The sequence below is a fragment of the Coregonus lavaretus genome, assembly GCF_964263955.1.
Source record: "Coregonus lavaretus genome assembly, contig: HAP1_SCAFFOLD_892, whole genome shotgun sequence".
NCBI classification, from domain to species: Eukaryota; Metazoa; Chordata; class Actinopteri; order Salmoniformes; family Salmonidae; genus Coregonus; species Coregonus lavaretus.
This window is the reverse complement of record NW_028164013.1, coordinates 28,802-56,737: the sequence shown is the minus strand read 5'-3', so window position 1 is coordinate 56,737 and position 27,936 is coordinate 28,802. Positions and strand designations below refer to the sequence as shown.

Below are 27,936 nucleotides of genomic sequence, written 5' to 3'. Positions count from 1 at the left end.
CCCTTCCCATCTCCATAGTATGGGCCTAATGTCCCCTTCCCATCTCCACAGCATGGGCCTAATGTCCCCTTCCCATCTCATAGTATGGGCCTAATGTCCCCTTCCCATCTCCATAGTATGGGCCTAATGTCCCCTTCCCATCTCCATAGTATGGGCCTAATGTCCCCTTCCCATCTCCACAGCATGGGCCTAATGTCCCCTTCCCATCTCCATAGTATGGGCCTAATGTCCCCTTCCCATCTCCATAGTATGGGCCTAATGTCCCCTTCCCATCTCCACAGCATAATGTCCCCTTCCCATCTCCATAGTATGGGCCTAATGTCCCCTTCCCATCTCATAGTATGGGCCTAATGTCCCCTTCCCATCTCCACAGCATGGGCCTAATGTCCCCTTCCCATCTCCACAGTATGGGCCTAATGTCCCCTTCCCATCTCCATAGTATGGGCCTAATGTCCCCTTCCCATCTCCATAGTATGGGCCTAATGTCCCCTTCCCATCTCCATAGTATGGGCCTAATGTCCCCTTCCCATCTCCATAGTATGGGCCTAATGTCCCCTTCCCATCTCCATAGTATGGGCCTAATGTCCCCTTCCCATCTCCACAGCATGGGCCTAATGTCCCCTTCCCATCTCCACAGCATGGGCCTAATGTCCCCTTCCCATCTCCACAGCATGGGCCTAATGTCCCCTTCCCATCTCATAGTATGGGCCTAATGTCCCCTTCCCATCTCCATAGTATGGGCCTAATGTCCCCTTCCCATCTCCATAGCATGGGCCTAATGTCCCCTTCCCATCTCCACAGTATGGGCCTAATGTCCCCTTCCCATCTCCATAGTATGGGCCTAATGTCCCCTTCCCATCTCCATAGTATGGGCCTAATGTCCCCTTCCCATCTCCATAGTATGGGCCTAATGTCCCCTTCCCATCTCCATAGTATGGGCCTAATGTCCCCTTCCCATCTCCATAGTATGGGCCTAATGTCCCCTTCCCATCTCCACAGCATGGGCCTAATGTCCCCTTCCCATCTCCACAGCATGGGCCTAATGTCCCCTTCCCATCTCCACAGCATGGGCCTAATGTCCCCTTCCCATCTCCATAGTATGGGCCTAATGTCCCCTTCCCATCTCCATAGTATGGGCCTAATGTCCCCTTCCCATCTCCACAGTATGGGCCTAATGTCCCCTTCCCATCTCCATAGTATGGGCCTAATGTCCCCTTCCCATCTCCACAGCATGGGCCTAATGTCCCCTTCCCATCTCCATAGTATGGGCCTAATGTCCCCTTCCCATCTCCACAGCATGGGCCTAATGTCCCCTTCCCATCTCCATAGTATGGGCCTAATGTCCCCTTCCCATCTCCATAGTATGGGCCTAATGTCCCCTTCCCATCTCCATAGCATGGGCCTAATGTCCCCTTCCCATCTCCATAGTATGGGCCTAATGTCCCCTTCCCATCTCCATAGTATGGGCCTAATGTCCCCTTCCCATCTCCATAGTATGGGCCTAATGTCCCCTTCCCATCTCCATAGTATGGGCCTAATGTCCCCTTCCCATCTCCATAGTATGGGCCTAATGTCCCCTTCCCATCTCCATAGTATGGGCCTAATGTCCCCTTCCCATCTCCACAGCATGGGCCTAATGTCCCCTTCCCATCTCCATAGTATGGGCCTAATGTCCCCTTCCCATCTCCATAGTATGGGCCTAATGTCCCCTTCCCATCTCCATAGTATGGGCCTAATGTCCCCTTCCCATCTCCATAGTATGGGCCTAATGTCCCCTTCCCATCTCCACAGCATGGGCCTAATGTCCCCTTCCCATCTCCATAGTATGGGCCTAATGTCCCCTTCCCATCTCCATAGTATGGGCCTAATGTCCCCTTTCCCATCTCCATAGTATGGGCCTAATGTCCCCTTCCCAACTCCATAGTATGGGCCTAATGTCCCCTTCCCATCTCCATAGTATGGGCCTAATGTCCCCTTCCCATCTCCATAGTATGGGCCTAATGTCCCCTTCCCATCTCCACAGTATGGGCCTAATGTCCCCTTCCCATCTCCATAGTATGGGCCTAATGTCCCCTTCCCATCTCCATAGTATGGGCCTAATGTCCCCTTCCCATCTCCATAGTATGGGCCTAATGTCCCCTTCCCATCTCCATAGTATGAAGGGGAAAAATAATGAATGCACTCTGGATAAGAGCGTCTGCTAAATGACTAAAAAATGTACAAATGTAATATTTTGAAAGATGTGAATACCTGCAAAATTTGTGATTTGTCCAAATGATCAGTGATGAAAATCTGCTTCCCGGAAACAAAGTTCCTGGTTCGTTGTCGTTGTCGTCCCACAGTCTGTTGACAGACGCTACAGTGTGTTGACAGACGCTACAGTGTGTTGACAGACGCTACAGTGTGTTGACAGACGCTACAGTGTGTTGACAGACGCTACAGTGTGTTGACAGACGCTACAGTGTGTTGACAGACGCTACAGTGTGTTGACAGACGCTACAGTGTGTTGACAGACGCTACAGTGTGTTGACAGACGCTACAGTGTGTTGACAGACGCTACAGTGTGTTGACAGACGCTACAGTGTGTTGAGACGCTACAGTGTGTTGACAGACGCTACAGTGTGTTGACAGACGCTACAGTGTGTTGACAGACGCTACAGTCTGTTGACAGACGCTACAGTGTGTTGACAGACGCTACAGTGTGTTGAGACGCTACAGTGTGTTGACAGACGCTACAGTGTGTTGACAGACGCTACAGTGTGTTGAGACGCTACAGTGTGTTGACAGACGCTACAGTGTGTTGACAGACGCTACAGTGTGTTGACAGACGCTACAGTCTGTCCATGGGACATTACATACTGGGTTGGAGTCAAACTGCTTCCAATGAAGAATCTCCATTGAGGACGCTTTTGAGTCTAGGACTAGGCTTTAATATATGTCTGGGGAAACCGCCCCGGAGTTGTATACCGTAACGTGTGTTAGGATTGGCGTCCAATTCTATTTCAATTCCAGTCAATTCATGAAGTGTGCTGATATTCCAATTCTCTTCAATGTTTTCAATGAGGAAAAATGCATAATTGGAATTGGAATATGGTTTGATTTTCTGAATTGACTGGAATTGAAATGGAATTGACCCCAACCCTGGTGTGTGTGTGTGTGTGTGTGTGTGTGTGTGTGTGTGTGTCTCTCTCTCTAGACTGTATGATGAACATCCATAATCGGTGTGTGTCCAACGTTCCCAGTCTGTGTGGAACAGACCACACTGAGAGGAGAGGACGCATCCAGATCACCGCAGACGTCAAGGATGACCGACTCACCGTCTACAGTGAGTATATATACAGACACACACTCAGGAACACTCCCTGCACAGGATCACTTAACCCCCTGGAGTCGACTGACGCACTTGTGCTTCAATCTAAGTTCCATAACAACAACAAAAAAATCCCCATCAAAATCTGTCCGTTTTAAACTAAAGATATCAGGATTTTTTTTTTTATTGCGCTGAATGCTTCTCAATCCACAGCATCGGCCAGAGTCACACTTCCACATCTGCGGTGGAATGTGACAGAGTTAGAGCGGTGTTTTGTCAGTCCGTGAGACATCCCGGATAAAATCGGTATTGTCACGGAAACGTCTGTAGACAGCGTCCCAACAGTCTGACCTGATAAACGACTCTATGGGAAAGGGGAGATTCTCACCAACACTAATGGGACCCCCCCCCTGTAGAAAGGGGAGATTCTCACCAACACTAATGGGACCCCCCCCCTGTAGAAAGGGGAGATTCTCACCAACACTAATGGGACCCCCCCCCCTGTAGAAAGGGGAGACTCTCAGGAACACTAATGGGACCCCACTGTAGAAAGGGGAGATTCTCAGGAACACTAATGGGACCCCCCCCCCCCCCCCCCCCCCCCCCCCCTGTAGAAAGGGGAGATTCTCACCAACACTAATGGGACCCCATTGTAGAAAGGGGAGATTCTCACCAACACTAATGGGACCCCCCCCCCCCCGTAGAAAGGGGAGATTCTCACCAACACTAATGGGACCCCCCACTGTAGAAAGGGGAGATTCTCACCAACACTAATGGGACCCCCCACTGTAGAAAGGGGAGATTCTCACCAACACTAATGGGACCCCCCCACTGTAGAAAGGGGAGATTCTCACCAACACAATGGTGTTTTTTTTACGACCGCTACAAGTGTCACGGGACTCATCTGAAGGTAACCAGTACCGGTAAAAATTAAAAATAAAATGGAAGTATGAAGGTGGTTTTGTGCCGACCCTAAAAAAGGGGTTAAATATGTGTAAAACATATATATATATATATATATATTTATATATTTCCAGAGTTTTTTTTTTTAATACTCCTAGATTTAGGACAGACACTTCAAAACCTTGTTTCTAATGATTACTTTTTTTTACTGTCCTTTTTGCCATTTCTGAATGTGTTATTCAATGTGTTTCAATGTGTTTCAATATCTTCCCCTACAGAGGTCCTACAATTCTAAATCAAATAGCTAAATGATCCATGGTATGACCATCTTTTAAACAATTCCATATGTAATCTTAGCACCCCAACGTCTTAGACTTAGAATTAACAAGCAGGCTGTGGCTTAAACTGGAGACCTGGATCTTGTTTCGGAGCACTGTGTTCTGGAAAGAGAGGTGTGTGTGTGATGGGGCGAAACTGGAAAGTCCATTATTTGATCAATGACCCAACGATTGACCCACATCACCGGAACACACACACCGGAACACGCGGCTCACCCAGAGAAGAGAATTGATTGTTCTATAGTGACTAACTAAACTGGTGATTAGTGTTGCCAAATGGAGCATTCAGAACCAAGTAGAGAGAGAGAGAGAGCTGTTCAGGGATAGAGAGAGAGATAAAGAGAGGGGTAGAGAGAGAGATAAAGAGAGGGGTAGAGAGAGAGATAAAGAGAGAGGTAGAGAGAGATGGAGAGCTGTTCAGTGAGAGAGCTGTTCAGGGATAGAGAAAGCTGTTCAGCTAGAGAGAGAGAGCTGTTCAGCGAGATAGGTGTTCAGCTAGAGAGAGAGAGAGAGCTGTTCAGCTAGAGAGAGAGAGAGAGCGCGAGAGAGAGCTCAATAGCTGTTCAGGGATAGAGAGCGAGCTGTTCAGCAAGAGAGGTGTTCAGCTAGAGAAAGAGAGCTGTTCAGGGATAGAGAGCGAGCTGTTCAGCAAGAGAGGTGTTCAGCTAGAGAAAGAGAGCTGTTCAGGGATAGAGCGAGAGAGCTGTTCAGCTAGAGAGCTGTTCAGCTAGAGAGGGGTTCAGCTAGAGAGGGGTTCAGCTAGAGAGAGAGAGAGAGCTGTTCAGGGACATAGAGAGAGCTGTTCAGCGAGAGAGGGGTTCAGCTAAAGAGAGAGAGCTGTTCAGATATAGAGAGCTGTTCAGGGAGAGCGAGCTTTTCAGTGATAGAGAGAGAGCTGTTCAGATATAGAGACAGAGCGAGAGACAGAAAGCCTAATCCTGTACCAAAAAGCAGAGAATCTCCATGTAAAGTGTTTTTTTTTGTGTCTAGGACTAGGGTTAATCTGTGTCTGGTAAACTTCCCCACAGAGAGTTAGAGGTCACAAGATCCTCAGGGACTTTAGAATAAAACTTGCCCACGGGGAAAGGACTCCTGACCTGAGTTACAGTGTGTTCAGGCTTTTATTTCACTTTTCTAAATGGTTATATATCATGTTTCTAATATATAGGCCATTTTCTAGTTGTTGTTTTTATAGTGTATCCTCACTATGTTACTGTACCCTGGCCTGTTGTGTTACTGTACCCTGGCCTGCTGTGTTACTGTACCCTGGCCTGTTACTGTACCCTGGCCTGCTGTGTTACTGTACCCTGGCCTGCTGTGTTACTGTACCCTGGCCTGTTACTGTACCCTGGCCTGCTGTTACTGTACCCTGGCCTGTTACTGTACCCTGGCCTGCTGTGTTACTGTACCCTGGCCTGTTACTGTACCCTGGCCTGTTACTGTACCCTGGCCTGCTGTGTTACTGTACCCTGGCCTGCTGTGTTACTGTACCCTGGCCTGTTACTGTACCCTGGCCTGCTGTTACTGTACCCTGGCCTGTTACTGTACCCTGGCCTGCTGTGTTACTGTACCCTGGCCTGTTACTGTACCCTGGCCTGTTACTGTACCCTGGCCTGCTGTGTTACTGTACCCTGGCCTGCTGTGTTACTGTACCCTGGCCTGTTACTGTACCCTGGCCTGTTACTGTACCCTGGCCTGTTACTGTACCCTGGCCTGCTGTGTTACTGTACCCTGGCCTGTTACTGTACCCTGGCCTGCTGTGTTACTGTACCCTGGCCTGTTACTGTACCCTGGCCTGTTACTGTACCCTGGCCTGTTACTGTACCCTGGCCTGTTACTGTACCCTGCTGTGTTACTGTACCCTGGCCTGTTACTGTACCCTGGCCTGCTGTGTTACTGTACCCTGGCCTGTTACTGTACCCTGGCCTGTTACTGTACCCTGGCCTGTTACTGTACCCTGGCCTGTTACTGTACCCTGGCCTGCTGTGTTACTGTACCCTGGCCTGTTACTGTACCCTGGCCTGCTGTGTTACTGTACCCTGGCCTGTTACTGTACCCTGGCCTGTTACTGTACCCTGGCCTGCTGTGTTACTGTACCCTGGCCTGTTACTGTACCCTGGCCTGCTGTGTTACTGTACCCTGGCCTGTTACTGTACCCTGGCCTGCTGTGTTACTGTACCCTGGCCTGTTACTGTACCCTGGCCTGCTGTGTTACTGTACCCTGGCCTGTTACTGTACCCTGGCCTGCTGTGTTACTGTACCCTGGCCTGCTGTGTTACTGTACCCTGGCCTGCTGTGTTACTGTACCCTGGCCTGCTGTGTTACTGTACCCTGCTGTGTTACTGTACCCTGGCCTGCTGTGTTACTGTACCCTGGCCTGCTGTGTTACTGTACCCTGCTGTGTTACTGTACCCTGGCCTGCTGTGTTACTGTACCCTGGCCTGTTACTGTACCCTGGCCTGCTGTGTTACTGTACCCTGGCCTGCTGTGTTACTGTACCCTGGCCTGCTGTGTTACTGTACCCTGGCCTGTTACTGTACCCTGCTGTGTTACTGTACCCTGGCCTGTTACTGTACCCTGGCCTGCCGTGTTACTGTACCCTGGCCTGTTACTGTACCCTGGCCTGCTGTGTTACTGTACCCTGGCCTGCTGTGTTACTGTACCCTGGCCTGCTGTGTTACTGTACCCTGGCCTGCTGTGTTACTGTACCCTGGCCTGCTGTGTTACTGTACCCTGGCCTGCTGTGTTACTGTACCCTGGCCTGTTACTGTACCCTGGCCTGTTACTGTACCCTGGCCTGCTGTGTTACTGTACCCTGGCCTGCTGTGTTACTGTACCCTGGCCTGCTGTGTTACTGTACCCTGGCCTGCTGTGTTACTGTACCCTGGCCTGTTACTGTACCCTGGCCTGCTGTGTTACTGTACCCTGGCCTGCTGTGTTACTGTACCCTGGCCTGTTACTGTACCCTGGCCTGCTGTGTTACTGTACCCTGGCCTGTTACTGTACCCTGGCCTACTGTGTTACTGTACCCTGGCCTGTTACTGTACCCTGGCCTGCTGTGTTACTGTACCCTGGCCTGTTACTGTACCCTGGCCTGCTGTGTTACTGTACCCTGGCCTGCTGTGTTACTGTACCCTGGCCTGCTGTGTTACTGTGCCCTGGCCTGCTGTGTTACTGTACCCTGGCCTGTTACTGTACCCTGGCCTGTTACTGTACAATGGCCTGTTACTGTACCCTGGCCTGCTGTGTTACTGTGCCCTGGCCTGCTGTGTTACTGTACCCTGGCCTGTTACTGTACCCTGGCCTGCTGTGTTACTGTACCCTGGCCTGTTACTGTACCCTGGCCTGCTGTGTTACTGTACCCTGGCCTGCTGTGTTACTGTACCCTGGCCTGCTGTGTTACTGTACCCTGGCCTGCTGTGTTACTGTACCCTGGCCTGTTACTGTACCCTGGCCTGCTGTGTTACTGTACCCTGGCCTGTTACTGTACCCTGGCCTGCTGTGTTACTGTACCCTGGCCTGCTGTGTTACTGTACCCTGATTACTGATTTATTGATCTCTGAACAGCAGTAGAGGACATATGTAGTGGTTCTGGATTGTGTTTGGGGCTAAATAGTTTATTGATTTTAAATTCCCCTGCTGGTGGTTTTATTCAACCTGTCAGATATACAAACAGGGATATGTTTTCTTCAATCACTCTCATTGATCAGCCCATCATCCCTCCGCTATCTCTCCATCCTCTCTCCATCCTCTCTCCATCCTCTCTCATCCTCTCTCCATCCTCTCTCCATCCTCTCTCCATCCTCTCTCATCCTCTCTCCATCCTCTCTCCATCCTCTCTCCATCCTCTCTCATCCTCTCTCCATCCTCTCAAAGCAGCAATACAGTACAGTTCATTTCAGTTGAATGACATTTTGACAATTTAACTTTCTCTTCTATCTCCCCCCCTCCCTCCTCTCCTCTCCACCCTCCTCTCCTCTCCTCTCCTCTCCTCTCCTCTCCTCTCCTCTCCTCTCCTCTCCTCTCCTCTCCTCTCCTCTCCTCTCCTCTCCTCTCCTCTCCTCTCCTCTCCTCTCCTCTCCTCTCCTCTCCCTCTCCCTCTCCCTCTCCCTCTCCCTCTCCAGTCCAGGAGGCTTGTAACCTGGTGCCTATGGACCCCAACGGTCTGTCTGACCCCTACGTGAAGCTCAAACTCATCCCCGACCCCAAGAGTGGCACCAAGCAGAAGACCAAGACCATCAAGTGCAACCTCAACCCCACCTGGAACGAGACCTTCACATTGTGAGATATCTCTACTCTTTATAATATCTTTGTTATACAGACCTTCACATTTAGAGATATATTTCATGTTAATAATGTCTTTGGTTATAAAAATCACATGGTGCGCTATCTCCTATGTTTATAATATCTTTGTTGTACATTTACATTTTTGTCATTTAGCAGACGCTCTTATCCAGAGCGACTTACTGTTAGCACATACATTATTTTATCGAACCCACAACCCTGGCGTTGCAAACGCCATGCTCTACCAACTGAACTACATCCATGCCGGCCATACCCTCCCCTACCCTGGACGACACTGGGCCAATTGTGCGCCGCCCCATGGGTCTCCCGGTCGCGGCCGGCTACGACAGAGCCTGGATTCGAACCAGGATCTCTAGTGGCACAGCTAGCACTGCAATGCAGTGCCTTAGACCACTGCGCCACTCGGGAGGACAGTTGTAGAACCCTTGGAGTTGGGAGAGCTCTAGACTTTACACTATCGTTGTTTTGAAGGAGATCCAGGCAACACACGTATAATAATAATAATAATATGCCATTTAGCAGACGCTTTCCCCCTTCTCCCCCTCCCCCTCCTCCCCCCTCCCTCTCCTTTGAGCTGTATAAACATACAGTAGGTACAGTAGGAACATACAGTAGGAAGGGAAATATTGTGTTGCGCTTTTCTCTCTTCCTCCTCCCTTCTGTAGTGCTCTGATGGAGTCTGATAAGATCTCTAATCTGTCTGGTGTGTAGTCTCAGTTGATCACCAATAGTCTGATAAGATCTCTAATCTGTCTGGTGTGTGGTCTCAGTTGATCACCAATAGTCTGATAAGATCTCTAATCTGTCTGGTGTGTAGTCTCAGTTGATCACCAATAGTCTGATAAGATCTCTAATCTGTCTGGTGTGTAGTCTCAGTTGATCATCAATAGTCTGATAAGATCTCTAATCTGTCTGGTGTGTGGTCTCAGTTGATCACCAATAGTCTGATAAGATCTCTAATCTGTCTGGTGTGTGGTCTCAGTTGATCATCAATAGTCTGATAAGATCTCTAATCTGTCTGGTGTGTGGTCTCAGTTGATCATCAATAGTCTGATAAGATCTCTAATCTGTCTGGTGTGTGGTCTCAGTTGATCACCAATAGTCTGATAAGATCTCTAATCTGTCTGGTGTGTAGTCTCAGTTGATCACCAATAGTCTGATAAGATCTCTAATCTGTCTGGTGTGTAGTCTCAGTTGATCACCAATAGTCTGATAAGATCTCTAATCTGTCTGGTGTGTGGTCTCAGTTGATCACCAATAGTCTGATAAAATCTCTAATCTGTCTGGTGTGTAGTCTCAGTTGATCACCAATAGTCTGATAAGATCTCTAATCTGTCTGGTGTGTAGTCTCAGTTGATCACCAATAGTCTGATAAGATCTCTAATCTGTCTGGTGTGTAGTCTCAGTTGATCACCAATAGTCTGATAAGATCTCTAATCTGTCTGGTGTGTAGTCTCAGTTGATCACCAATAGTTAGTTGGTGTGCAGAAGCCTTAGGGTAGACCTTTAACATTTAGAATATCTGTGAATGATACTTTACACTCTGCCAAGATAACATCAAGATAAAGTATGAACGGTTGCATCTTGTGAGGTGTGATTCTCTCTCTCTCTCCCTATAGTCCTCTGAAGGACTCTGATAAGGACCGGCGTCTGTCGGTGGAGATCTGGGACTGGGATCTGACCAGCAGGAACGACTTCATGGGAGCGCTGTCCTTCGGCATCTCAGAACTCCAGAAACAAGGAGTGGACGGATGGTGAGATGGATGGAGGGAGGGAGTGGATGATGGAGGGAGGGAGGGAGTGGATGATGGAGGGAGGGAGGGAGTGGAGGATGGAGGGAGGGAGTGGATGATGGAGGGAGGGAGGGAGTGGAGGGAGGGGATGATGGAGGGAGGGAGGGAGTGGATGATGGTGAGATGAGGAGAAGGGTGGACTTTATGGGCTCTCTCTCCTTTGGTCCAGTATGCCAGGGGCAGTTTCCCAGAGGAACTCATACCTGTGTTGATCTATATGGCTCTATTTTAACCAGCCTAACACAATGGTAAACCTAAGCTCAGGTGGCCCCATGGATTCACGGGCGTGTCAGAAATAATGTTGCTGTTTTCACTATTATAATTATCGGCACACTTGCTGGCGTTGGCGGTTAAAGGGCTGGGTTTTGATTAATAAACAAGTTGTGGGTGTGTCGAGGTTTGGCCCTTTACTGACCAATCAGAACGTGCTCCATGGCGAAAAATGTGTTTGCTTCAAGCTGTGTATTTTAAAGTCTTTTATGTATTGCCTTGGAATCAACTCTAATTCCAATGTTAGTCCCTTATAGTTTGTTAAATGGCTTACAGAAACAAAATAACAAAATGTAGACCTATCTTCGCTAAATAGGTTAACTTGAACCCAACTTCTGTCCACATTGTTCTAAGTAATTCCATGGCTTCAATAGCATTCACACTGACATGGGGGCTAGGCCTACTGTAAATTACATTATGGCTGAGCATGGACATGCCAAACGTTGTCAATAAGCAAGAATAAATTCATTATTGATAAGGCCTGAGAAGAGAACGATTTAATTATAATCAAATTCTAAACAAAACGAAACAACTTGTTTTAAATAGACTATGTCCCATTTACAGGCACCATAATTTCTCCCTGTGGGCAAATAATATTGAACCAGCCTTCATTATAGTAGACCTGAGGGAGGGGCTTGTTGTTGAACCATCCTTCATTATAGTAGACCTGAGGGAGGGGCTTGTTGTTGAACCATCCTTCATTATAGTAGACCTGAGGGAGGGGCTTGTTGTTGAACCATCCTTCATTATAGTAGACCTGAGGGAGGGCTTGGGTTGTTGTTGAACCATCCTTCATTATAGTAGACCTGAGGGAGGGGCTTGTTGTTGATCCAGCCTTCATTATAGTAGACCTGAGGGAGGGGCTTGTTGTTGATCCAGCCTTCATTATAGTAGACCTGAGGGAGGGGCTTGTTGTTGAACCAGCCTTCATTATAGTAGACCTGAGGGAGGGGCTTGTTGTTGAACCAGCCTTCATTATAGTAGACCTGAGGGAGGGGCTTGGGTTGTTGTTGATCCAGCCTTCATTATAGTAGACCTGAGGGAGGGGCTTGGGTTTTGAACATATATGAAACGGAAAACAAGCCATTGTTACAGGTTACAGATAACTTCTAGATACGAGGTTCACCGGTATTCACAGAGGTTCTCATCTCTCGTGTCATGATGGGCGTGGACACGTAGCCTACGTCATGGAGGGGGGGTGTCATGATGGGCGTGGACACGTAGCCTACGTCATGGAGGGGGGGGTTTTACGCACGTCCAAAACGGGGGCTGCACGGCTAAAATAAAGTGGGCCTGCCTATAATACACAGATAAAAAGGGAACGGCAGCTCACTGTTTAAATCCTTTCAAACTTTCTATTTTAATAAAGCTTCGCTGATTTTAAGATTTATTTCTAAGCCGGGTCTCAGGAGCCAAGCACTTTATCGACAGTCTTGACTACTTCGCGATTTCATTGTTGCAGACAAAAAAAAAAAAGCCTCAATTGAGAGGAGGAGATGCTTGGTTTTTAATAAAATACAACGAAATGGGAAAAAAACGTTAGTTTATGTTCCTAAATACGTAGTATACAGGCACCAAAAGCATATTAGGCTACTCTTGTTCCGTGCGTATATGAGCAGGGTGCGTCACGGCTGGATAGGCTGCGTTTCCGCTGTCAATATTCATGCCATAACCAACTGGGTTACCGCTAAAACCAGCGTTTGGTTGGTCTTAAATATCCCTACCAGTGGGTTTAACATAGAGCCCATGGTGTTAATCTGTTGTGTCAATCTGTAGTGTCCATCTGTAGTGTCCATCTGTAGTGTTAATCTGTAGTGTCCATCTGTAGTGTCCATCTGTAGTGTCCATCTGTAGTGTCCATCTGTAGTGTCCATCTGTAGTGTCCATCTGTAGTGTCCATCTGTAGTGTCCATCTGTAGCGTCCATCTGTAGCGTCCATCTGTAGCGTCAATCTGTAGCGTCAATCTGTAGCGTCAATCTGTAGCGTCAATCTGTAGCGTCAATCTGTAGCGTTAATCTGTAGCGTTAATCTGTAGCGTCAATCTGTAGTGTTAATCTGTAGTGTCAATCTGTAGTGTCAATCTGTAGTGTCAATCTGTAGTGTTAATCTATATATTCTATAGGTTTAAGTTGCTGTCCCAGGAGGAGGGAGAGTACTTTAATGTTCCCGTCCAACCAGACGGAGAAGACGGCAACGAGGAACTACGACAAAAGTTTGAGGTGAGAAACCAAAGACCACTTCCTGGGTCTGAAGGAAACATTCTGTCGGGAAGTGAGGTGTCAACCGGAGGGAGGGTTGCTAGTATTAAATCCTACATGGCATATATACATTTATTTTCCACCATCATTTGCAAATAAATTCATAAAAAATCCTACAATGTGATTTTCTGGAAAAAAAATTCTCATTTTGTCTGTCATAGTTGACGTGTACCTATGATGAAAATTACAGGCCTCTCTCATCTTTTTAAGTGGAAAAACTTGCACAATTGGTGGGCTGACTAAATACTTTTTTCCCCCCCACTGTATATGACAAGTGTGCAGCACTCTTCAGTCCTGACTTCAGTTCTTCTGGAGTGGAGACCATGGAGTTAGTTTAGGGGGCAGTTGTCAAACTCAAATGTTCACAAAACAAACTGCAATGCTGATCATAACTTCTCTCTCCCTCTCCCCCCCCCCCCCGTCAGAGGGCTAAGATTGGTCCTGGTAAGAACACAGATGGGTCTTCCTCTAACTCCGTCTCTAAGTACGATAGCAACGGTAACCAGGACCGCGTCAAACTGACAGACTTCAACTTCATCATGGTGTTGGGCAAGGGCAGCTTCGGGAAGGTAGGGGGACGGAGAGACTGTGTGTGGGGATGGAGAGACTGTGTGTGTGGGGGTGGAGAGACTGTGTGTGGGGGGTGGAGAGACTGTGTGTGGGGGGTGGAGAGACATTTTTATGTCTCTGTGTCCAGTATGAAGGAATTAGAGGTAGTTTCGCGAGCCAATGCTAACTAGCGTTAGCGGAGTGACTGGAAGTCTATGGGTATCTGTTAGCATCCCTTCAACTGTTTTATGCTGTAAGAATTCAATCACAGAATTGCAAAAATCCTGGAGTGACTGTTAAATATTCCCTCTCATCTCTAGGTGATGTTAGCAGAGCGTAAAGGGGCAGATGAGCTGTATGCCATAAAGATCCTGAAGAAGGATGTTGTGATTCAGGATGATGATGTGGAGTGTACCATGGTTGAGAAGAGAGTCCTGGCCCTGTCGGGGAAACCTCCCTTCCTCACGCAGCTCCACTCCTGCTTCCAGACCATGGTAAACACACACACACACACACACACACACACACACACACACACACACACACACACACACACACACACAGAGAGGCACACACACACACACACACACACACACACACACTCACACTCACACTCACACTCACACACACCATTCTCCAGAGCAGGTGCTTTTATCAGTGTTTTCTGAGGTGGAATTCTGGGAATACTTTCTCTGTTTCTCTTTCTTTCAATTCAAGGGGCTTTATTGGGAAACATATGTTTTACATTGCCAAAGCAAATGGAATAAGCTACTGAGGATGGTAGCTGACTCTATAGCCACTCCTATCGGTCATATCTTTAATCTGAGCCTAGAGGAAAGTCTTTGTCCTCAGGCCTGGAGGGAAGCCAAAGTCATTCCGCTACCCAAGAATGGTAAAGCAGCCTTTACTGGTTCTAACTGTAGACCTATCAGCTTGCTGCCAGCTCTTAGCAAATTGTTGGGGAAAATGGTGTTGAAAGAAACTGAGTATAAGAAGATTGTGGGAGCTGTACTGTTACATTTCAGTGCAGCCTTTGATATTATTGACCATAACCTGTTGTTGAAAAAACGTATGTGTTATGGCTTTTCAACCTCTGCCATATCGTGGATTCAGAGCTATCTGCCTAATAGAACTCAAAGAGTTTTCTTTAATGGAAGCTTCTCTAAATGTCAAACATGTAAAGTGTGGTGTACCACAGGGCAGCTCTCTAGGCCCTCTACTCTTTTCTATTTTTACCAGTGACCTGCCACTGGCATTAAACACAGCATGTAGTATGTCCATGTAATGAGAACTGGTTAAATAAAAAATAAAATAAAAATGCTGATGATTCAACCATATACGCATCAGCAACCACAGCTAATGAAGTCACTGAAACCCTTAACAAAGAGTTGCAGTCTGTTTTGGAATGGGTGGCCACTAATAAACTGGTCCTGAACATCTCTAAAACTAAGGGTGGGGTGAGACAGGGATGCAGCTTGAGCCCCACCCTCTTCAACACATATACATATATATACATATATATATATATACACACAGTGGGGAGAAGAAGTATTTGATACACTGCCGATTTTGCAGGTTTTCCTACTTACAAAGCATGTAGAGGTCTGTAATTTTTATCATAGGTACACTTCAACTGTGAGAGACGGAATCTAAAACAAAAATCCAGAAAATCACATTGTATGATTTTTAAGTAATTAATTTGCATTTTATTGCATGACATAAGTATTTGATCACCTACCAACCAGTAAGAATTCCGGCTTTCACAGACCTGTTAGTTTTTCTTTAAGAAGCCCTCCTGTTCTCCACTCATTACCTGTATTAACTGCACCTGTTTGAACTCATTACCTGTATAAAAGACACCTGTCCACACACTCAATCAAACAGACTCCAACCTCTCCACAATGGCCAAGACCAGAGAGCTGTGTAAGGACATCAGGGATAAAATTGTAGACCTGCACAAGACTGGGATGGGCTACAGGACAATAGGCAAGCAGCTTGGTGAGAAGGCAACAACTGTTGGCGCAATTATTAGAAAATGGAAGAAGTTCAAGATGACGGTCAATCACCCTCGGTCTAGGGCTCCATGCAAGATCTCACCTCGTGGGGCATCAATGATCATGAGGAAGGTGAGGGATCAGCCCAGAACTACACGGCAGGACCTGGTCAATGACCTGAAGAGAGCTGGGACCACAGTCTCAAAGACAACCATTAGTAACACACTACGGCGTCATGGATTAAAATCCTGCAGCGCACGCAAGGTCCCCCTGCTCAAGCCAGCGCATGTCCAGGCCTGTCTGAAGTTTGCCAATGACCATCTGGATGATCCAGAGGAGGAATGGGAGAAGGTCATGTGGTCTGATAAGACAAAAATAGAGCTTTTTGGTCTAAACTCCACTCGCCGTGTTTGGAGGAAGAAGAAGGATGAGTACAACCCCAAGAACACCATCCCAACCGTGAAGCATGGAGGTGAAAACATCATTCTTTGGGAATGCTTTTCTGCAAAGGGGACAGGATGACTGCACCGCACTGAGGGGAGGATAGATGAGGCCATGTATTGCGAAATCTTGGCCAACAACCTCCTTCCCTCAGTAAGAGCATTGGAGATGGGTCGTGGCTGGGCCTTCCAGCATGACAACGACCCAAAACACACAGCCAGGGCAACTAAGGAGTGGCTCCGTAAGAAGCATCTCAAGGTCCTGGAGTGGCCTAGCCAGTCTCCAGACCTGAACCCAATAGAAATTCTTTGGAGGGAGCTGAAAGTCCGTATTGCCCAGCGACAGCCCCGAAACCTGAAGGATCTGGAGAAGGTCTGTATGGAGGAGTGGGCCAAAATCCCTGCTGCAGTGTGTGCAAACCTGGTCAAGTCCTACAGGAAACGTATGATCTCTGTAATTGCAAACAAAGGTTTCTGTACCAAATATTAAGTTCTGCTTTTCTGATGTATCAAATACTTATGTCATGCAATAAAATGCAAATTAATTACTTAAAAATCATACAATGTGATTTTCTGTATTTTTGTTTTAGATTCCGTCTCTCACAGTTGAAATGTACCTATGATAAAAATTACAGACCTCTACATGCTTTGTAAGTAGGAAAACCTGCTAAATCGGCAGTGTATCAAATACTTGTTCTCCCCACTGTATATTGTTCAGGCTCCCTACTGCTATGTTTACACCTTCACTATTGCAGGAAAACATTTTGTCCAGGAAGTTTTCTAAGAGGGATTTATTGTTGGCCAATAGTTGTTTGGTAGGTTTCTACACTACCCTCCTTCCATCTATAGCATGTTCTTAATAGTATGCAGTTTGTTCGGCTTCGATGCCTCATGGTTGATTATTGCTCCGTTCAAGTAGATTGCGATTTTGCTGTGATCTTATAGGGATGTCAGTGGGCTGACTGTGAATGCTCTGAGAGAGACTGGGTTGAGGTCGGTGATAAAATAGTCTACAGTACTTCTGCCAAGAGATTAGCTATAGGTGTACCAACCATAGGAGTCCCCTCGAAGCCTACCATTGACTATGTACATACCCAGCGTGCGACAGAGCTGCAGGAGTTGTGACCCGTTTTTGTTGGTTATGTTGTCGTAGTTGTGTCTAGGGGGGCATATGGGGGAGGGAATGCTGTCACCTCCAGGTAGGTGTTTGTCTCCCTGAGTGCTGAGGGTGTCAGGTTCTTGTCCAGTTCTGGCATTTAGGTTGCCACAGACTAGTACATGTCCCTGGGTCTGGAAATGATTGATTTCCCCATCCAGGATGGAGAAGCTGTTGATCTGTTGCTCCTGTGTGAGGTGCTGCGGTCAAGGGCGATGTCCTTTAGGGTCCTGGTGAAGGTGGGCACTGCTGCCGTGTAGAGGTGGACCTGGTCCTAAAGGCTGGAGTGGTGGGCCAGGTAAACATTTGGTTTTGAGGCACAGTCACAGGAAATACTTCAGTTTACCCGCTGTATGGTAGCAGGGTGAAAAGTGTTTTCGTGGTAGCAGGGTGGAGATAACCACTTGTGCGTTGGGGAAAGTAGAAGAAGCTTTTTCAAGTCACTCCCTTGAGTGCTGTGGCCTCCCTTTCCTGCTGTGCTCTCAGGTCGTTTGTGCCTGTGTGTATTATTATGTGGCTGGGTGATCCTAGTCGGTCCTCAGACAGAAGGTCTAGGGCGCGCTGGGTGTTTGGACACCAGAGTTTAGACGCTGTGTGTTTGAGAAACATTATTTTATTGTATGTATTTCCCGTTTGAGTCCATAAGGAGTACAATCTGTTGCTTGTGTGTGTCCTCAGTGGGTGTGGGGGGGGGGGGGGGGGGGTCGTCAGGAGGGCTATCAGGGTGGCTGACAGGGGGGGTGCTAGGAGGGGGTCCCCTGGGCTTGGAGTTCTTCATTTATCTGTTCTGCTGTGACGTCGAGGCTATGGTCAGGGTCTGGGGTGGGCTGTTCTGCTGTGATGTCGAGGCTATGGTCAGGGTCTGGGGTGGACTGTCCTGCTGTGACGTCGAGACGCTCTTATCCTGAGAGACTTACAGTAGTCAGTCATTTAGCAGACGCTCTTATCCAGAGAGACTTACAGTAGTGAGTCATTTAGCAGACACTCTTATCCAGAGAGACTTTCAGTAGTGAGTCATTTAGCAGACGCTCTTATCCTGAGACTTACAGTAGTCATTTAGCAGACGCTCTTATCCAGAGAGACTTACAGTAGTGAGTCATTTAGCAGACACTCTTATCCAGAGAGACTTACAGTAGTGAGTCATTTAGCAGACACTCTTATCCAGAGAGACTTACAGTAGTGAGTCATTTAGCAGATGCTCTTATCCTGAGAGACTTACAGTAGTGAGTCATTTAGCAGACGCTCTTATCCTGAGACTTACAGTAGTCATTTAGCAGACGCTCTTATCCAGAGAGACTTACAGTAGTGAGTCATTTAGCAGACACTCTTATCCAGAGAGACTTACAGTAGTGAGTCATTTAGCAGACACTCTTATCCAGAGAGACTTACAGTAGTGAGTCATTTAGCAGACGCTCTTATCCTGAGAGACTTACAGTAGTCAGTCATTTAGCAGACGCTCTTATCCAGAGAGACTTACAGTAGTGAGTCATTTAGCAGATGCTCTTATCCAGAGTGACTTACAGTAGTGAGTCATTTAGCAGACGCTCTTATCCAGAGAGACTTACAGTAGTGAGTCATTTAGCAAACGCTCTTATCCTGAGACTTACAGTAGTCATTTAGCAGACGCTCTTATCCAGAGAAACTTACAGTAGTGAGTCATTTAGCAGACGCTCTTATCCAGAGAGACTTACAGTAGTGAGTCATTTAGCAGACACTCTTATCCAGAGAGACTTACAGTTAGTGAGTCATTTAGCAGACACTCTTATCCAGAGAGACTTACAGTTAGTGAGTCATTTAGCAGACGCTCTTATCCAGAGAGACTTACAGTAGTGAGTCATTTAGCAGACGCTCTTATCCAGAGAGACTTACGGTAGTGAGTCATTTAGCAGACACTCTTATCCAGAGAGACTTACAGTAGTGAGTCATTTAGCAGAACGCTCTTATCCAGAGAGACTTACAGTAGTGAGTCATTTAGCAGACACTCTTATCCAGAGAGACTTACAGTAGTGAGTCATTTAGCAGACACTCTTATCCAGAGAGACTTACGGTAGTGAGTCATTTAGCGGACGCTCCTATCCAGAGATACTTACGGTAGAGTGCATACATTTTCATACTTATCCCCCATAAAATCATACTGGTCCCCCTTGGGAATCAAACCCACAACCCTGGTGTTGCAAGCGCCATGCTCTGCCAACTGAGCTACACGTGACCAGCTATGGTATTGGGTAGACTGTTCTGCTGGCTTCTCTGCGGGGGTGGCCAGCTCTCTAATGGGTTGTTCTCTGTCACCCGTCATCGTCCTCACCTTCTCCTCCAGCACTCTGATCCTCTCCTCTAGTGCTCTGTTCTTCTCCTGCTCCTGCTCTTTCTCCTGTTGATGTTGTCTCACCACAGTCCAGAGTGCAGACATGTCTCTCTCTACCTGCAGCTCTCCAGGTCTAGTTAAGGGAGTGTTGTTTTTGATGCAGTAGATGGATGGATGGATGGATGGATGGATGGATGGATGAATAGATCTCCCTCCCCACTCTCTCTTTACCCCTTCTCTCTGTCTCTCTCCAGGACAGCTTGTATTGTGTGATGGAGTATATGTATATATATCTCTCTCTCTCTCTCTCTCCAGGACAGGTTATATTTTGTGATGGAGTATATCAACGGAGGAGACCTCATGTATCAGATCCAGCAGGTCGGCAAGTTCAAGGAACCCCACGCTGTGTGAGTACACACACACACACACACACACACAACACACACACACACACACACACACACTCCTATGCCTGGTCTAACTCAGGGTGTGTGTGGTGTGTGTAGGTTCTATGCTGCAGAGATTTCCCTCGGCCTCCTCTTCCTCCATTCCAAAGGCATCGTTTACCGGTGAGTCAGTGTGTTTGTTCATGTTTGTTATGTGTGGTATTCCGTCTGGCCCCGCGGCCTTGTGAATGTTTGTCAGCAAGACAAAGGAGCTGGTCATAGAGGGCCGAGCATCAATCCGTTGTAGTGGAGCGGGTTGAGAGCCTTAGCGTCCACATCCCTAAGGATCTATCATGGTCCAAAACACACCAACACAGTCGTGAAGAGGGCACGACAACGCCTCTTCTCCCTCAGGAGGCAGAAACTATTTGGCACGGGCCCTCAGATCCTCAAAAAGTTCTACAGCTGCACCATCGAGAGCATCTTGACTGGCTGCATCACCGCCTGGTATGGCAACTGCTTGGCATCGCACCGCAAGGCACAACAGAGGGTAGTGCATACGGCCCAGTACATCACTGGGGCCAAGCTTCCTGCCATCCAGGACCTCTATACCAGGCGGTGTCAGAGGAAGGCCCCCAAAATTGTCAGACTCCAGCCACCCTAGTCATAGACTGTTCTCTCTGCGCCAAGTCTGGGACTAAAAGGCTCCTGAACAGCTTCTACCCCCAAGCCATAAGACTGCTGAACAGTTAATCAAATGGCTACCCGGACTATTTGCATTGACCCCCTTTTTATTTGCACTGACACTCTTGCACCGGCTCTATGCACACTCACTGGACTCTACCCACTAACTCACTGGACTCTACCCACACACTCATTGGACCAGGGTTCTTCAATTCCGGTCCTGGAGGGCCGAAACACCTCTGTTTTTCATCCTCTCCTTCTAATCAGGGGCTAATTCAGACCTGGGACACCAGGTGAGTGCAATTAACTACCAGGTAGAAATAAAAAACAGAAGTGTTTCGGCCCTCCAGGACCGGAATTGAAGAACCCTGCACTGGACTCTACCCACACACTCACTAGACTCTAGGCTGGGTTTCCCTTTGTAATCCGTAATAGTTGACAGATCCGTCGAGCGTCAGAGCCGGCCTAGTAGGATTCGATCTTAGTCCTGTATTGATTCTTTGCCTGTTTGAGGTCGAAGCGGGACTTCTTATAAGCGTCAGGATTAATGTCCCGCTCCTTGAAAAGCGGCAGCTCTAGCCTTTAGCTCAGTGCGGATGTTGCCTGTAATCCAGGGCTTCTGGTTGGGTCACTGTGGGGACGACGTCGTCGATGCTCTTATTGGTGGACCCGGTTAGCGTCCGCATCATCTGACCACTCCCGTATTGAGCGAGTCACTGCTACTTCCTGCTTTACAGTAGGTCTGTGTTGTTGTTAGGTGAAGTTTTGGGTCCTGCAGTAGGTCTATGGTATTGTTAGGTGAAGTTATGGGTCCTACAGTAGGTCTATGTTATTGTTGGGTGAAGTTATGGGTCCTACAGTAGGTCTATGTTGTTGTTAGGTGAAGTTATGGGTCCTACAGTAGGTCTATGTTATTGTTAGGTGAAGTAATGGGTCCTACAGTAGGTCTATGTTATTGTTAGGTGAAGTTATGGGTCCTACAGTAGGTCTGTTATTGTTAGGTGAAGTTATGGGTCCTACAGTAGGTCTATGTTATTGTTAGGTGAAGTTATGGGTCCTACAGTAGGTCTATGTTGTTAGGTGAAGTTATGGGTCCTACAGTAGGTCTATGTTGTTGTTAGGTGAAGTTATGGGTCCTACAGTAGGTCTATGTTGTTGTTAGGTGAAGTTATGGGTCCTACAGTAGGTCTATGTTGTTGTTAGGTGAAGTTATGGGTCCTACAGTAGGTCTATGTTGTTGTTAGGTGAAGTTATGGGTCCTACAGTAGGTCTATGTTGTTGTTGTTGTTAGGTGAAGTTATGGGTCCTACAGTAGGTCTATGTTGTTGTTAGGTGAAGTTATGGGTCCTACAGTAGGTCTATGTTGTTGTTAGGTGAAGTTATGGGTCCTACAGTAGGTCTATGTTGTTGTTGTTGTTAGGTGAAGTTATGGGTCCTACAGTAGGTCTATGTTGTTGTTAGGTGAAGTTATGGGTCCTACAGTAGGTCTATGTTGTTGTTAGTTGGAGTTATGGGACCTACAGTAGGTCTATGTTGTTGTTAGGTGAAGTTATGGGTCCTACAGTAGGTCTATGTTATTGTTAGGTGAAGTTATGGGTCCTACAGTAGGTCTATGTTGTTGTTAGGTGATGTTATGGGTCCTACAGTAGGTCTATGTTATTGTTAGGTGAAGTTATGGGTCCTACAGTAGGTCTATGTTGTTAGGTGAAGTTATGGGTCCTACAGTAGGTCTGTGTTGTTAGGTGAAGTTATGGGTCCTACAGTAGGTCTATGTTGTTAGGTGAAGTTATGGGTCCTACAGTAGGTCTATGTTATTGTTAAGTGAAGTTATGGGTCCTACAGTAGGTCTATGTTATTGTTAGGTGAAGTTATGGGTCCTACAGTAGGTCTATGTTGTTGTTAGGTGAAGTTATGGGTCCTACAGTAGGTCTATGTTATTGTTAGGTGAAGTAATGGGTCCTACAGTAGGTCTATGTTATTGTTAGGTGAAGTTATGGGTCCTACAGTAGGTCTGTTATTGTTAGGTGAAGTTATGGGTCCTACAGTAGGTCTATGTTATTGTTAGGTGAAGTTATGGGTCCTACAGTAGGTCTATGTTGTTGTTAGGTGAAGTTATGGGTCCTACAGTAGGTCTGTGTTGTTGTTAGGTGAAGTTATGGGTCCTACAGTAGGTCTATGTTGTTGTTGTTGTTAGGTGAAGTTATGGGTCCTACAGTAGGTCTATGTTGTTGTTAGGTGAAGTTATGGGTCCTACAGTAGGTCTATGTTGTTGTTAGTTGGAGTTATGGGTCCTACAGTAGGTCTATGTTGTTGTTAGGTGAAGTTATGGGTCCTACAGTAGGTCTATGTTGTTGTTAGGTGAAGTTATGGGTCCTACAGTAGGTCTATGTTGTTGTTGTTAGGTGAAGTTATGGGTCCTACAGTAGGTCTATGTTGTTGTTAGGTGAAGTTATGGGTCCTACAGTAGGTCTATGTTGTTGTTAGGTGAAGTTATGGGTCCTACAGTAGGTCTATGTTATTGTTAGGTGAAGTTATGGGTCCTACAGTAGGTCTATGTTGTTGTTAGGTGATGTTATGGGTCCTACAGTAGGTCTATGTTATTGTTAGGTGAAGTTATGGGTCCTACAGTAGGTCTATGTTGTTAGGTGAAGTTATGAGTCCTACAGTAGGTCTATGTTATTGTTAGGTGAAGTTATGGGTCCTACAGTAGGTCTATGTTGTTAAGTGAAGTTATGGGTCCTACAGTAGGTCTATGTTGTTATGTGAAGTTATGGGTCCTACAGTAGGTCTATGTTGTTAGGTGAAGTTATGGGTCCTACAGTAGGTCTATGTTATTGTTAGGTGAAGTTATGGGTCCTACAGTAGGTCTATGTTGTTGTTAGGTGAAGTTATGGGTCCTACAGTAGGTCTATGTTGTTGTTAGGTGAAGTTATGGGTCCTACAGTAGGTCTATGTTGTTGTTAGGTGAAGTTATGGGTCCTACAGTAGGTCTATGTTGTTAGGTGAAGTTATGGGTCCTACAGTAGGTCTGTGTTATTGTTAGGTGAAGTTATGGGTCCTACAGTAGGTCTGTGTTATTGTTAGGTGAAGTTATGGGTCCTACAGTAGGTCTGTGTTATTGTTAGGTGAAGTTATGGGTCCTACAGTAGGTCTATGTTGTTGTTAGGTGATGTTATGGGTCCTACAGTAGGTCTATGTTGTTGTTAGGTGATGTTATGGGTCCTACAGTAGGTATATGTTGTTAGGTGAAGTTATGGGTCCTACAGTAGGTCTGTGTTGTTAGGTGAAGTTATGGGTCCTACAGTAGGTCTTTGTTATTGTTAGGTGAAGTTATGGGTCCTACAGTAGGTCTATGTTGTTGTTTGGTGAAGTTATGGGTCCTACAGTAGGTCTATGTTGTTGTTAGGTGAAGTTATGGGTCCTACAGTAGGTATGTTATTGTTAGGTGAAGTTATGGGTCCTACAGTAGGTCTATGTTATTGTTAGGTGAAGTTATGGGTCCTACAGTAGGTCTATGTTATTGTTAGGTGAAGTTATGGGTCCTACAGTAGGTCTATGTTGTTAGGTGAAGTTATGGGTCCTACAGTAGGTATATGTTGTTAGGTGAAGTTATGGGTCCTACAGTAGGTCTGTGTTATTGTTAGGTGAAGTTATGGGTCCTACAGTAGGTCTGTGTTATTGTTAGGTGAAGTTATGGGTCCTACAGTAGGTCTGTGTTATTGTTAGGTGAAGTTATGGGTCCTACAGTAGGTCTATGTTGTTGTTAGGTGATGTTATGGGTCCTACAGTAGGTATATGTTGTTAGGTGAAGTTATGGGTCCTACAGTAGGTCTATGTTGTTGTTAGGTGATGTTATGGGTCCTACAGTAGGTATATGTTGTTAGGTGAAGTTATGGGTCCTACAGTAGGTCTGTGTTGTTAGGTGAAGTTATGGGTCCTACAGTAGGTCTATGTTATTGTTTGGTGAAGTTATGGGTCCTACAGTAGGTCTTTGTTATTGTTAGGTGAAGTTATGGGTCCTACAGTAGGTCTATGTTGTTGTTTGGTGAAGTTATGGGTCCTACAGTAGGTCTATGTTGTTGTTAGGTGAAGTTATGGGTCCTACAGTAGGTATGTTATTGTTAGGTGAAGTTATGGGTCCTACAGTAGGTCTATGTTATTGTTAGGTGAAGTTATGGGTCCTACAGTAGGTCTATGTTATTGTTAGGTGAAGTTATGGGTCCTACAGTAGGTCTATGTTATTTTTAGGTGAAGTTATGGGTCCTACAGTAGGTCTGTGTTATTGTTAGGTGAAGTTATGGGTCCTACAGTAGGTCTATGTTGTTGTTAGGTGAAGTTATGGGTCCTACAGTAGGTCTATGTTGTTGTTAGGTGATGTTATGGGTCCTACAGTAGGTCTGTGTTGTTAGGTGAAGTTATGGGTCCTACAGTAGGTCTATGTTATTGTTTGGTGAAGTTATGGGTCCTACAGTAGGTCTATGTTGTTAGGTGAAGTTATGGGTCCTACAGTAGGTCTGTTATTTTTCCCGGATGGATCAGAATTGACATCATGTTACCTGGAGGAAAATGGGGGAGGGTCGCGCTTTTTCAATCTCAGTCAAGGGGAGGGTTTAGTATTTGTTTATCTAGTCATGTAGTTTGTAATTGATGACGTCGATATTTCTCAGTGTTTTAGATTCAGTTGCTCATTAGGCTTCATATAGATTGGTGATGAGTCGTTCACGAACCAACAGCTCTTTTTGAACGTCTCTTTTTACATTTACATTTACATTTACGTCATTTAGCAGACGCTCTTATCCAGAGCAACCTACAAATTGGTGCATTCACCCTATAGCCAGTGGGTTAACCACTTTACAATTTTTTAAATATTTTTTTTATTTATTTATTTATTATTATTTTATTTTTTAAGGGGGGGCGGGGGGGTAGAAGGATTACTTTATCCTATCCCAGGTATTCCTTAAAGAGGTGGGGTTTCAAATGTCTCCGGAAGGTGGTGAGTGACTCCGCTGTCCTGGCGTCGTGAGGGAGCTTGTTCCACCATTGGGGTGCCAGAGCAGCGAACAGTTTTGACTGGGCTGAGCGGGAACTATGCTTCCGCAGAGGAAGGGGAGCCAGCAGGCCAGAGGTGGATGAACGCAATGCCCTCGTTTGGGTGTAGGGACTGATCAGAGCCTAAAGGTACAGAGGTGCCGTTCCCCTCACAGCTCCATAGGCAAGCACCATGGTCTTGTAACAGATGCGAGCTTCAACTGGAAGCCAGTGGAGTGTGCGGAGGAGCGGGGTGACGTGAGAGAACTTGGGAAGGTTGAACACCAGACGGGCTGCGGCATTCTGGATGAGTTGTAGGGGTTTAATGGCACAGGCAGGGAGCCCAGCCAACAGCGAGTTGCAGTAATCCAGACGGGAGATGACAAGTGCCTGGATTAGGACCTGTGCCGCTTCCTGTGTAAGGCAGGGTCGTACTCTCCGAATGTTGTAGAGCATGAACCTGCAGGATCGGGTCACCGCCTTGATGTTAGCGGAGAACGACAGGGTGTTGTCCAGGGTCACGCCAAGGCTCTTCGCACTCTGGGAGGAGGACACAACGGAGTTGTCAACCGTGATGGCGAGATCATGGAACGGGCAGTCCTTCCCCGGGAGGAAGAGCTGCTCCGTCTTGCCAAGGTTCAGCTTGAGGTGGTGATCCGTCATCCATACTGATATGTCTGCCAGACATGCAGAGATGCGATTCGCCACCTGGTTATCAGAAGGGGGAAAGGAGAAGATTAGTTGTGTATCGTCAGCGTAGCAATGATAGGAGAGGCCATGTGAGGATATGACAGAGCCAAGTGACTTGGTGTATAGGGAGAATAAGAGAGGGCCTAGAACTGAGCCCTGGGGGACACCAGTGGTGAGAGCACGTGGTGCGGAGACAGCTTCTCGCCACGCCACTTGGTAGGAGCGACCGGTCAGGTAGGACGCAATCCAGGAGTGAGCCGCGCCGGAGATGCCCAGCTCGGAGAGGGTGGAGAGGAGGATCTGATGGTATAACACACAGTTTAGCACCAATACTTGGTTACAACAAACTACCAATAGTGTGTTAACACACTAAACAGATAATTCGTGTCCGTGTCTAGTTCCTTTCATAACGCAGCAATAATTAAACGTTGGCTAGCTAGCACAAATATATTGTATTTAGCTGCTACAGTACAGCTAGCTGGTCGTGTTGGCTAGCTAGCAATGGCTGCTGTGTTGACTTTGTTTTGAAAAACGGTGGCGCTGCGAACAAATGTAGCTGGCTAAAAGGATATTGTATTTAGTTGCTACCATTGCTAATAGCTACTCGCCAGCTAGTCCAGGAGGTGAGTTAGCTAGCTAGCTAGCTTCGTGCTACACCCGGCACCGCCGAATACAATGCTAACCTACAGTAATTACATACAATAACTACCCACAACAACCCACGATGCCTACCTACAATACCTAACTACAATCTAAATACATAGTTTAAGCCTTACTCGACAAAGCCCAAGCTATGTATAAAGCCAAACTTACCCGACGCCAGCTGTCTGGGTGGCAGACAAGAAGACATTGGTCTTCTGCAATCAGTAGCTGTAATTAAGTACAGTAGCTACTAACTACCTAACGTTAATGCCTCAGATAATGAGGTTAGAAAAACTGCTGAATGGTAGGTAGCTAGCTGGCTTAATTACAGGTACTCTTAAGCGTGAAATAACATTGGAAACAACTATCCACAGTTGTTAAAAGTTACCAGTAGCTACCCGCTAGCTAGCTAGCTTTGTTGGTCCAAGTAGTGGGTTAGCTAGCCTCGTGCTAGCCTCGTGCTTCACCGGGCACCGCCGAATACAATACTTACCTACAATAATTACCTACAATAACCTACAATAACTACCTAAATAAACTACCTACAATACCTAGCTACAATACCTACCTACAATCTAAATACATGGTTTAAGCTTTACTCAACACCATATAAGAAGCCAAGCTTACCTCCTGCTAGAGAAAACACAACCTCTCCCGACCTCCTCCCTACACGCCATTGGTTCCCAATGATGGAACATTGGGAACCAAATCACATCGGTGAACGGCTCGTTCATTTGGCTCCCTGATTCTAGGAACAGGTTATATTTACTGAAAGAGCCGTTCATTTGGCTCCCTGATTCCAGGACAGGTTATATTTACTGAAAGAGCCGTTCATTTGGCTCCCTGATTCCAGGACAGGTTATATTGTGTGAAAGAGCCGTTCA

General features: G+C 46.7%; 1 protein-coding gene across 2 annotated transcripts in view; it reads left to right on the top strand.

Moving 5' to 3' along the window:
- LOC311117572 (protein kinase C beta type-like) overlaps positions 1-27,936 on the top strand; it is a 97,724-nt gene that overhangs the window by 48,673 nt on the left and 21,115 nt on the right. For both annotated transcript variants that reach the window (XM_084192505.1, XM_084192504.1), the window contains exons 5-12: positions 3,197-3,325; positions 8,676-8,832; positions 10,476-10,610; positions 13,043-13,139; positions 13,604-13,747; positions 14,048-14,221; positions 19,938-20,029; positions 20,129-20,191. In XM_084192505.1, coding sequence (XP_084048631.1) covers positions 3,197-3,325; positions 8,676-8,832; positions 10,476-10,610; positions 13,043-13,139; positions 13,604-13,747; positions 14,048-14,221; positions 19,938-20,029; positions 20,129-20,191 — 991 coding nt within the window. The remainder of the gene's footprint in view (positions 1-3,196; positions 3,326-8,675; positions 8,833-10,475; positions 10,611-13,042; positions 13,140-13,603; positions 13,748-14,047; positions 14,222-19,937; positions 20,030-20,128; positions 20,192-27,936) is intronic.